This window comes from Scylla paramamosain, chromosome 1 (assembly GCF_035594125.1).
Source record: "Scylla paramamosain isolate STU-SP2022 chromosome 1, ASM3559412v1, whole genome shotgun sequence".
In the NCBI taxonomy this organism is placed as follows: Eukaryota; Metazoa; Arthropoda; class Malacostraca; order Decapoda; family Portunidae; genus Scylla; species Scylla paramamosain.
The window spans coordinates 16,409,263-16,421,611 of record NC_087151.1 but is presented as its reverse complement, the minus strand read 5'-3'; the positions used below and the strand labels follow the sequence as shown (position 1 = coordinate 16,421,611).

Below are 12,349 nucleotides of genomic sequence, written 5' to 3'. Positions count from 1 at the left end.
TCTACATTCTTTCAATATCCATCCATTTACTTTGTCTAGCTCTTCCAGTAGTCTTTTAATTTCTTTTCTTTCCACTTGTATGTTTTCTATTCCTTTCTGTTGTTCCTCATCTCCCCGTGATGCAAAGACAGTTTCTCTTGTAAATACAGACTTAAAGCTTTTTATTCAGTATCTCAGCCATCTCTTGTGTGGTTTCATAAATTTCTCCATTTTTCTTCAGCTTTGTAATGGTATCTCTATGCTTTATTTTTCCATTTACATATCTATAGAAAAGTTTGGGTTCTTTACACTTTCCAACTACATCTCTTTCAAAATTTCTTTCTTCTTCTCTTCTTATTTTAACATAATCATTTCTAGCTGTCCTGTATTCTTCTCTATTTATCTCATTCCATTGTTTCCTCATTTTTTTCCATGCCCTCTCCTTCTTTTTTGCCTCAGCACACTTTGCATTAAACCACACTTTCTTATTTTCTTTTACCTTATATCTTGGCACATATCTTTCAACACCTTCTCTATACTTGCTTAAAAACACTTCATATTTTTTCTGCACCTCCATACTTCTTAATAAATTACTCCAATCAAGCTCTCCGTAGAATTTCTTTAACCCTGTAAAGTCTGCCTTAGCATAATTTTTTCTCTCATTTTTATATTCCTCATTGAATTTTGGCACTTCTTTTTTTATCTCTGTCTCCATCTTCACATGATCACTTTTTCCCACTGGACACAAATATTCTATACTTGGTTCATTTTCTGGCTTTTTTGTAAAAACCAAGTCTAGTAGTGATAGTTCATCTTCCCCTCTGTACCTATTATTTTCTTTCACCCATTGATCCATCGTGTTTACCATCATAGTCTGTAAAAATTCTTCACTCCATGAGTGTGTGTGTGTGTGTGTGTGTGTGTGTGTGTGTGTGTGTGAATTGATGGAGATGAGGAATGCTGGGCAGATGTTGTGGTGTTTGCTGTGCCAATTAGTGGCAGTGTATCTGAATCTACCTCATAACTCAGATTTTGGCTCACAACTATAAGCAAAAAGTTGACTGAGTGACAACTTATAACTTGGAAAACTCATAAGTTGATGCACTCCTAAGTCAAGACTTCATTGTACTGAGATTGGGTGAAGGCAAGATTTGCTGAAGATCCATACAGACTGCTGCTACTTCTTCATCTTCCTCCTGACATACTCTTCAGAATTTTCAGACCAGCTTCAGCCCATGCCAAATGTACTGTCTTGTAATCTTTCAGTGTTGCAATGTAGTCTTGATCAGTGTTTGTCCAGCCCAGCAATTTTTAAATAAATTTTATCACACTTATTGCAAGTGTTCAAAACCATTGCTTAACATTATCTTTGCCTTTATTTTCAATACACATCTGTAACATGTACAGTTGGCCACACTCATGCGAGGTCCATTAGTGTTGCCAGTGCTTGCCGAGATAGTAACTCTGAAACACTAGTAGTGAGCTTTGCTTGATCCTCTCCTTAGGAAGAGGTAAGGAGGGAGAATTAAGGGAGGTAGCAGGGATCTCCCTACCACCAATGAATGGGTTGAGTGAAGCTCATTACTAGTGTTTTGGAGTTACCGTATTTTACGGCTTATAAGACGCACTTTTTTTTCAAAAAAAATACCCTGAAAAATACTAGTGCATCTTCCAAGACGAATGTTGTATTGTGAGGCAACACCCAGGCTCAAGGGAGCTTGTACACTTGACTGATACCGACATGGATTTGTATGATGAGTCATTACGCTATGATGTTAGATTAAGTACTATTTAATTCAACCTTTTGTATGATGTAAACTCAGTACTTAGCTGTTACAAGTATTTCCAATACCATAATCCTTCCTGGAGCTGAACCACAAGCTTAGCCTTAAGCATAACCTCTGCCCTGTAGCACGCTCTGTTTGTTATGGTACTGGCAGTGGCAGGCGGCAGCCTTCCCACTCTTGATCTTGATTCGAATCATGTAAAACGTTTGCTTTTACTATGCTCGAAATATATAAAATGTTTGCTCACACTATGTTCAAAGCATAAACAAAACGTTTGCTCACACTCTTTTGCTATTAAATATATCAGTTACCACCTGGCTGTCACACGTATCACAAACTTTTGTCCTGAAATTATCACCCATGGCTACTTCATCGAAACGGTTTAGTTATACTATTGCATACAAGCTACAAGCTGTACAATATGCCAAGACTCCTTGTTTCTTATGTTTTAGTGTTCAGTGGTCGGGTTTATGGTGAATGTGTTCTTGTATGAGAATAACTTTTTTTCTTAGAAATCTCTTTCAAATATTAGGGTGCGTCTTCCACGGTGCAGCGTCTTATAAGCCGTAAAATACGATACTACCTTAGGTAACATTGGCAACACTAAGTGGACCTCGCAGGAGTGTGGCCAACTGTACGGTATGAAGGAGAAGATACAGACGGAGCAGGGTGTGTAGTGAAGAGAGGAGGAAAGGTGAGAGTTGATGGAGAAGTAATGAAGGCAGAGGACTGAGGAAATGACGGAGATGGAGGAGGAGTGACCAGAGTCAAAGGTAGAGTTGGTGCAGTTATGACTGCTGGAAGAGAAATCTCAATATGATGCCTTGCAGAAGAAAGCTTGCACACCAGTGTAGCCGAGAAGACCACAGGTCCTGGGGTAGAACCAGACACAGGTCTCGAAAGAGGAGTAGGAGGACAAGAAAGAGGAAGCAGCAGTCTGAGTTGGAGGGCCAAGTGGGATCCCTATTACTCCCAGTTCTGTAGGAGTTAATTATTTCAGTGCTGTAGTAATCTTTGATATTTTGTGATGAGTTTACTCCCCTTGTTTGAATCTGTTGATGTACCTGATGTTATGTGTAGATTTTGAATTTCTTTTTCCTAAAATTTTCATAACCTTTTGTGTATCTTCCAAAAATCTTTGCTTATGAGGGGGTATGCTGTGTGCAGTGAGACAATGCGATATAAAACAAAGAAAGAAGTAAGAACAAATGTGAAAAGAAGACTGAAAGAGAGAGAGAGAGAGAGACTGGGGATGAGACTTCGACGCATAGCTACCCAGCCTGAAGCTCCTAAGATAATATCAGCACAGTCACTTATATTCCCCATGTAAATTTCCTTACTTCCCATTATCTATTTAATCTGAGTCTCACCAGTATTTAGTAGAGGAGTTATTCTTGACAATGAAATAATCAGTATTTATCTAGTCTCCCTAGTTTGGTCATTAGAATTTTCAGAAGTAAAGTGTTTTATTCATGTAAGCCAGCGTGGGGAGCACAGATTGTGGAGTGCAAGAATGTGAGTTTATGTGTGTATGTATGTCACCACCCTTCTATCTGATCTGATCGTTAGCATGTGTTCCATCAAGGCCGCTCTACTGGGGATCTTCTGGCTTTCCTTACTGAGTCTTGGTCATCCTCTTTTAGAGATTTTGGTGAAACTTTTGCTGTGGTCTTGGATATATCAAAAGCTTTTGATAAAGTCTGGCACAAAGCTTTGATTTCCAAACTACCCTCCTATGGTTTCTATTCTTCTCTCTGTAACTTCATCTCAAGTTTTCTTTCTGACTGTTCTGTTGCTGCTGTGGTAGACGGTCACTGTTTTTCTCCTAAATGTATTAACAGTGGTGTTCCTCACGGTTCTGTCCTGTCACCCACTTTCTTTTTGTTATTTATCTAAACCAAACTTCTTGTCCTATCCACTCCTACGCTGATGTTACCACCCTGCTCTTTTCCACGTCTTTTCATAAACGTCCAACCCTTCAGGAAGTAAACACTTCATGCAGGGAAGCCACAGAATGCCAGACTTCTGAATTTTCTCAAATTTCTGATTGGGGCAGAGCAAACTTGGTGTTGTTCAATGCCTCAAAACTCAATGCCTCCATCTATCAACTCGACACAACCTTCCAGACAACTATCACCTCTTCTTCAATGACACTCAGCTGTCCCCCTCTTCTACACTGAACATCCTTGGTCTGTCTTTTACATATAATCTGAACTGGAAACTTCACATCTTATCTTTAGCTAAAACAGCTTCTGTGAATTTAGGTGTTCTGAGTAGTCTCCACCAGTTTTTCTCACACCTCCAGCTATTAACTCTCTATAGGGACCTTATCCGTCCATGTATGGAGTATGCTTCACTTATATGGGGGAGGTTCCACTCATACTGCTCTTTTAGACATGGAATCAAAAGCTTTTCGACTCCTCTCCTCTAACTGACTGTCTTCAGCCTCTCTCTCATCACCACAATGTTGCATCTCTTGCTATCTTCTATCACTATTTTCATGCCAACTGCTCTTCTGATCTTACTAACTGCATGCCTCTCCTCCCATGGCCTTGCTACACAAGACTTTCTTCTTTCTCTCACCTCAATTCTGTCTACCTCTCTAATGCAAGAGTTAGCCAGTATTCGCATTCATTCATCCCTTTCTCTGGTAAACTCTGGAACTCCCTGCCTGCTTCTGTATTTCCACCTTCCTATGACTTGAATTCCTTCAAGAGGGAGCTTTCAAGATACTTATCCTTCAATTTTTTACTATCGCTTTGGACCCTTTTCTAGGGTCCAGTGTGCTTTTTTTTTTGCCCTTGGCCAGTGTCCCTCCTACATTAAAAAAACTTTTACTTCCCCAACCTTAATCTCTCTCTCTTGTAAAACTTTCTTTAACTTCTCATTCTCTTCCTTGAGTTTCTTGATTTCTTCACAGTACTTGTTTAAATCCACTATTTTTGTCACCTCTTCTCTCAGTTCTTTGTTTTCTTTTTCTCTTTCCATCTCCCTCTTCTTTATCTCCCTTATATCACTGGATATCTTTCTTACATATCTAGCTGTCTTCTACTGCTATTTTCATGCTAACTGCACTTCTGATCTTGCTAACTGCATGCCTCCCCTCCTCCCACGGCCTCGCTGCACAAGATTTTCTTCTTTCTCTCATCCCTATTCTGTCCACCTCTCTAATGCAAGAGTTAACCAGTATTCTCAACCATTCATCCCTTTATCTGGTAAACTCTGGAACTCCCTGCCTGCTTCTGTATTTCCACCTTCCTATGACTTGAATTCCTTCAAGAGGGAGGTTTCAAGACACTTATTCATCAATTTTTGACAACTGCTTTGACCCTTTTATGGGACTGGCATTTCAGTGGGCATATTTTTTTATTGGATTTTTATTGCCCTTGGCCATTGTCCTTCCTACATTAAAAAAGAAAAAAAAAAACATCCACCACTCTTTCTTCATTCCACGTCTTTATTATTGCTACTAAGTTACGTATTTCTTCTCTTATTTTCATATTTTCTTCTTCAATTTTCCACACTCATTTATTTGTATGAGCTACACTGAGGCCCTCTTCCTTGAAGCCTTCAAAAATATTTGGGTTTGCACCAGACGCCATCTTCCCAGTTGATATCACTGATAATGTTTACCTTTACACTACTCTCCCATTTCACTTTTCCAGCCACTCCCCAATGTACACTTCACTTTCCCTTGTGCCCACTTTTCACACAGTTCCCTGTTATGGAGACAGGACTCAAGCTTGGCCCCCTGTAAAACCTTGGAGCTGCTGTGGATATTTCCTATCAGCTGTGTGTGTGTGTGTGTGTGTGTGTGTGGTGCCTAGTCAGAATCATCCTATGTAGGATTGCTACCTTGATATATAGATGTAGCTTTTATTTATTGATATGTTTCCATTTATTTATTTATATATTTTATGGATGGTGCTGTATGATATACTATGCTAATAAATTTATTGGTCTTGTTTTACAGTTATAAAATACTATATTTACAATTGTTAATTCACAAACATTGAGAATTCTTCTTTCATATATGAAAGACCTCTGTGTGTTGCATATAATGTAGCTTTACCAATATTTCTTCATATAATAATTCTGCTTTTACTCTAAATTTTTGCAGAAAATATCTTAGCATAAGTTGTATCATGAAACTTTCATTGTGACAGGTGATTTGTTGGCTCAGGCGATGAAAGAGGGCACTATAAAGGCTTCTGAGAACACTGCAAACCATCTCTACTGTACAGTGTGTGATGTTTCTTGCACTGGAGAAGACTGCATGAAGAACCACCTACAGGGCAAAAGTCATTTTAAGATGCTGAAGTGAGTTAATTTTGAATTGTTTTAAGCATTAGATAGTTAGGGCTTGATTGGGATATTTATTTTTTTTAGCTTTGTGCTGTGGCAATACCATGACCAAAGAAGTTTACCTAGTCTGTATTGCCCCTATGCAGAGCTAAAGATTGTCATTGGGAAATAGCAATAGGTCTAGCATTACAAGGGATATGAGAAAAGGTAGGCTAGCCCATCTTAATCTCCATGCACTACACTTTGATGATAGTTGCAATGATCTGCAGTGTTTTTATAGCCATTTTATTTTTTTAGTTTATTTTCAGTCCTGTTCACATTTTTTAATTGTCACTATGTAATTTGTACTTGTGGAATTAGCTTTTTGATAAACAATCCTTCTGAAAAGAGCACTGCAGTAACCCTGCCAGTTGCCAGTGTCCATGTGGGAGGACAACAAGGCTATGGATAGAGAAGGGTAGCTCCACCTCATCTTAGGGTAGGAGGACAGATTATGGTTGAGATTGATTGGCCCTAATTAGAATGAATGGTATGAATACAGCAAGAAAGGGAAGAGAGGTAATGCAAGGTTTTTAGAAGGAAATAGGCATACAAGGTTTTATCCTTTCTTTCCACTCACTCCATTTTGGTAAAAAAAAAATGTCATTTTTAAAAATGTGCAGTAATGTGTTCGTTGCCCTTCTAGAATCATTAGCAAGTTATCTATTTCCTGTGAAAAGCACTGTTGATGGGTTTAAAAATTAAAAGTCCATTTAAATGTCCTGTGGTGTAAGGCAAAAGTGGGCGTAGCTTCAGGAAAGATCCTATAAAGTTGTCTTATATGGATTGTTTTTGCCTGAATGTGGTAGCAAGGGTTACAATCTCATTCTTCTTTGAAGTATGACTATATAGGCCTTGTATGGTAGTATCTGATAAGAAATAGCTTGTCCAGCAAGGTGACTGTCTGTCAGTGGGCTCTATGCCTTCAATGGGAATAGTTTTCTGGCTCCTTGCTCACTGCCTTCTCTCTCTTATTGCTTTTCTACCTTCCCAATGATGGATGGGAGGAAGAAAATTAATGCTAAGCAGTAGCTAAAATATGAGAAGAGTAAAAATGAAGGATAAAACAAGGATGCAGCCTAGCCTTTGCTTTCATCCAAAGAATGGACAAACTGCTTCATCTACCTCTTCTCTGTCCACCTCTCTTCCTCCTCACTGCCTGCCCCATCTACTAATGAAGAAAACACAATCATTGCAAGAAGAGGAGAGGAAGAGAAGAAGCAAAGGAACTGTATATGGTGCTGTTTGTGCTCCCTTATCTTTGTAATTGAAGGACAATGTTTACCAAGGAATGCATCATGGAGGGAAGGGAAGGTATCCACTGATGGTAAAAAAGAAATACCCTCACCCTATTAAATGACATTCTGAGGGCCCTCAGTAGCAAGGTATTTACTAAATACCAGTAAAGGTGTGAGAAAATAGACTACTTGGTATGTTGCCTGTAATTGCTTTTTTCGCAGCCCTAGAGAAACCGATAAAAGGCCTGGGACAAGTAGTAGTAAATATTGGAATAATGTGATTATTCTTAGTGTTTCATGTACTTGTGATCAAGAGTTGCATACATATATATAACAAATTGTTGAATAAATAAAGGAAATAACATTCAAATTGTTGAATAAATATAGGAGAGAGAGACACTTCAATCTTTTAAATTGCCATAACTCAAAACATGATTTTTACCTTCGAATATTTCCATGAAATCAAACTTCCTTAGAAAAATGCTGTATCTATTGTTCATGACAAGGAAAATCGTTGATCATTTTGTTTTTTAGAAAAAACTGGAAGCAAAAAAGACAGATGGAGAAAAAGGTGAAAAATGTCAATGTTATGTATTTGGTTGACATGATGTGGCAATATCTTATGACATGGCAAATAAAAAAAAATGGAATAGTGAAATGTTTAGATAACAAATGATCTTTCACAATCCTAATTACTTTAGGATAATTAGTATAGCCTCTAGAACACTTTAAGTCAAATAATTGCAAATTACATCGCAGCGTCTTGACATAATGACTTAGGTCATTCTTTTCCATGGACAAACTAGATAATAATACAAAATAATTTGCAAAGTTTCAAGTCTTAGTTTCCAATACTTTTTTTTTTGTATGATTTTTTATTCAGATTTTCAGCCTCACTGGTGTGAGCATCCCCGTAAGTCATGAATACTTATTGCATGGACCACTTTCTTAGTCAGACTGTGGGGAAAGCTTGACTCTTTAATTTGTGTGTGTCTTCTTACCTAATTGCACTCTCCTATTTATATTCTTACAGCAATGAGCCAAGCTTGTAATGTCCTGTCTTTTAAAGTTAAATTGTCATATTTTTGGTGGCCACTTTATGGATGCCAAATGCTTTACACACGGGACTTGCATATTTGAGGTGGAAGTTGGGATCCTGCAAATTGCAACATCTGCATGCATGTAGGCAGCCATCCACAACACTCACCAAAAAGAAAGTCTAAGAAAAAGGCAAAAAATTAGCAACTGTCTCATTCAACCTCCATACCTAAACACCAACTAATTCAATAATGGGTATGATATAGAAAAGTAAGGAGGACAGGACACATAGCACTCACCGTCAGATTTCTACTCGCTGCCATTCTTTTCGCTCCTCTTGCAGGTGCTACTCTTGGGTGTTGTTGTGTGGATGCCATTGCTGGGAGTGACAGGTACAGTGATGGTACACTTTCTTTGAGAATTTTCTGCATTTCAAGTGCATGTGTTGTTGTGCTCTGTAGACAACTGTTGTCATGCATCTGCCACCACCCCATTCTGGTTTTTACCAGTTCAAGCCCCACCATAGTTGCCTGAGCAAGTGGGCATGCAACTCAAGATGTGAGCTATGTCAGGCATTCCTTTGAGGACCCTGGTCCATGCTCGGATCCTCGTTGGGACCTCCCATCGGGCTTGCCCCCTTGCAGACTCCCAGATCATGGCCCACCTCCCCTTTGGTCTCCCCATCCCACCACCACCATTAACACCAAGACAGCATCTCCTCTGGTATGTTGGGCCCACTATTGTTAGGCTTACACTGCCACTGGGGTAAGTGTGTCTTCCCCACAGGTTTATGGCACCTTCTCTGAGCTCTGTGATGTTGTTTACGTCTGCTTGCCATCTGCTTTCCCACTGTTTCTATGGCATAAAGGTTTCAGCACCAGGACACCATTTTCCACCACATGCATAAGCCAAGATCCCACTGGGGCATTGCTTTAGCTGTGGCAATGCTGCTCTGAGGTCTCTGAAGCCCCGTACACATGGAGCATCTTGATGCGCGATGTGTTGAAGCGACGAGTTGAAAAACGTTAATTTCAACTCGTCGCTGCATCATGAACACAGTCATGACGCGGAGCCAATTCAAATCGCTGAGCAGTGTGTCAATGACCGCTGAAGAAGAAGGATGCACACGCTCTCTCTTCCGCCCTGCTTTCATACAATGGCTCAACCAACAAAGCCGTTCTAATGGACAAAGTGTATTACCTTACATTTCATTGAGTTGCTAAAGCAGCACCCAGCCATTTGGAATATCAAGTGCAAGGAGTACAAGATGAGAAATATCAAGAGTATAAGCATGGAAACTCTAAAAGCTGACTTATCTTCTTTTGTAAATTGTAATGTGCGGTATGAAGACATCACCAAAAAACTCCATACACTGAAAACACAGTTTCACAGAGAAATGACTGCCATCAATGCATCAAAGAAGTCTGGTGCTGGCACGACAGATGTATACACTCCAAAGCTGTGGTGCTTTAATGATTTACTTTTCCTTGCTGAAGGAGAAATCATACGTACCTCAACTTCCAGTTTAGTTTTCAAAAGTTTTTTTTAGCTGCACACACAGCAACTACGAGTATACTCCACAGTACAGTTTGTTCGCAGAGTAGAGTGTCGGCAGACATACTTCTCCCGTGAAAGCCAAATGATGACTGAGATCTGATGGCTCACACAAGGATGAGATTCGCAGTGATGCAGCCCGTTTGGATGCTAGTGTCAATTTTTCAACACCACTACTGCATCACGTCGCTGACACGTGATGCTCCGTGTGTACGGGGCTTGAGGTTGGGAGCAATGCCACTCTCACAGCAATGTCCCATTTTGCCTATTCATCAAAAGGAAGAGAGGGATGCTACTCTCACAGCAGTGTCTTTCCTGTTGACTGGTCTCTACTGATAGAGAGTGATGTTATTCTCAAGGCAGTGCCCCTTTCCCCTTTCTGGTTGCAAGAGGATGAGAGAGATGATGTTATTCTCAAGGCAGTGCCCCTTTCCCCTTTCTGGTTGCAAGAGGATGAGAGCAATGATTCCAAAGCACATGCACAGGATTTCTTCTGGTACCTCTCCTCCCATGTGGTTTACCAACTTCTGTCATGTTGACATATTATGTTTCTTCTCAGTTTTTATTTCAGTCTTTTGCTTTTCCCCCTTTGAGCAATATATTGTCCAGGCATTCCTCTCAGTCCTTTCTTGGGTTCTTGGAGGATGTTGGGCCTGACACTCCCAGTAGGGAGGCTTGTGGTGGAGTCCTGCTAGCTTCCCCCTGTGAACAGTTGCAGTCAACAAGCTCCAACCCCAAACCCCTTGGTGTCCAGTCTCCCTCTCCTCCACACTCTGCCATCACTCTTGTTGCCTCTTCACCTGCTCCCCTCCAGGAGTCTCTGCCCATCCCTCCTGCTGCTTAGGTCTTGCCTTTGGCATCTCCCTCTGGCACTTTTTTTTTTTTTTTTTTTTTTTTTTTTTTTTATGTAAGAGGCCAAGGGAAACAAAAAGAAAAAAATCCCATTGAGGTGCTAGTCCCATAAGAGATGTCAAGAGAATCATTGAAAATTGAAGGATAAATGTCTTGAAACCTATCTCTTGAAAGAGCTGAAGTCATAGGAAGGAGGAAATACAGAAACTGGTTGGGAGTTCCAGAGTTTACCAGAGAAAGGGATGAATGATTGAGAGTGCTGGTTAATTCTTGCATTAGGGAGGTGGACAGAATAGAAATGAGAGAAAGAAGAGCCTTGTGTAGCAAGGCCAGGGGAGGAGGGGAAGCATGCAGTTAGCAAGACCAGAAGAGCAGTTAGTGTGAAAATAGTGGTAGAAGATAGCAAGAGATGCAACATTGTGGTGATGAGAAAGAGACCGAAGACAGTCAGATAGAGGAGAGGAATTGACAGGACAAAAAGTTTTCATTCCACCCTGTCTAAAATAGCAGTATTGAGTAGAACCCCCATACATGTGAAGCATATTCCATACATGGATGGATAACATCCCAGTACAGAGTTAGCAGCTGCAGAGGTGAGAAAAACTGGCAGACACCTCAGAGTGCCTAACTTCATAGAAGCTCTTTTAGCTAGAGATGGGTTTTTTGTAGGAGGGGCACCAGGATAACATAATTGCGGCATAAAAAAGGCCCACTGAGGTGCCAGTCCCCATACAGAATTGAAAGCATAAATCAAGTATTACAGGATAAGTGTCTTGAAACCTACCTCTTGAAAGAGTTCAAAGCATAGGAAGGTGGAAATACAGAAGCAGGCAGGGAGTTCCAGAGTTTACCAGGGAAAGAAGAAAGTCTTGTGCAGCAAGACTGCAGGAGAGGAGGTATGCAGTTAGCAAGATCAGAATAGCAGTTAGCATGAAAATAGAGGTAGAAGATAGCAAGAGATGCAACATTGTGATGATGAGAAAGAGGCTGAAGGCAGTCAGTTAGAGCAGAAGAGTTAAATTAATAAGACAAAAAACTTTTGATTCCACCCTATCTAAAAGAGCAGTACAAGTGGAACCCCCTCCCTATACATGTGAAGCATACTCCATATAGATAAGGCCCCTGTACAGAGTCAGCAGTTGGTGGAGTTAGGAAAACTGGCAGAGATGACTCAGAATGCCTAACTTCATAGAAGCTGTTTTAGCTAGAGTTGAGATGTGAAGTTTTCACCTTAGATTATAAGTAAAGGACAGAAGGACATACTGAGGATGTTCAGTGTAGAAGCAGGGGACAGTTGAGTGTCACTGAAGAAGAGGGGATAGTTGTCTGGAAGGTTGTGTCTAGTTGACAGATGAAGGAATTGAGTTTTTGAGGCAATGAATAACACTTAGTTTGCTCTGCCCTAATCAGAAATTTTAGAAAGATCAACAGTCAGGCATTCTGTGGCATCCCTGCATGAACTGTTTACTTCCTGAAGGGTTGGAGCATCATTGAAAAGATGTGGAAAAGTACATCAGCATAGGAGTGGATAGGACAAGAAGTTATGTTTAGAAGATC

General features: G+C 40.2%; 1 protein-coding gene across 9 annotated transcripts in view; it reads left to right on the top strand.

The window, feature by feature from the left end:
* The window catches only part of LOC135101447 (zinc finger RNA-binding protein-like), a 141,295-nt gene that overhangs the window by 48,988 nt on the left and 79,958 nt on the right, over positions 1–12,349 (top strand). For all 9 annotated transcript variants that reach the window (XM_064005449.1, XM_064005486.1, XM_064005476.1 and 6 more), the window contains one exon: positions 5,933–6,086. In XM_064005449.1, coding sequence (XP_063861519.1) covers positions 5,933–6,086 — 154 coding nt within the window. The remainder of the gene's footprint in view (positions 1–5,932; positions 6,087–12,349) is intronic.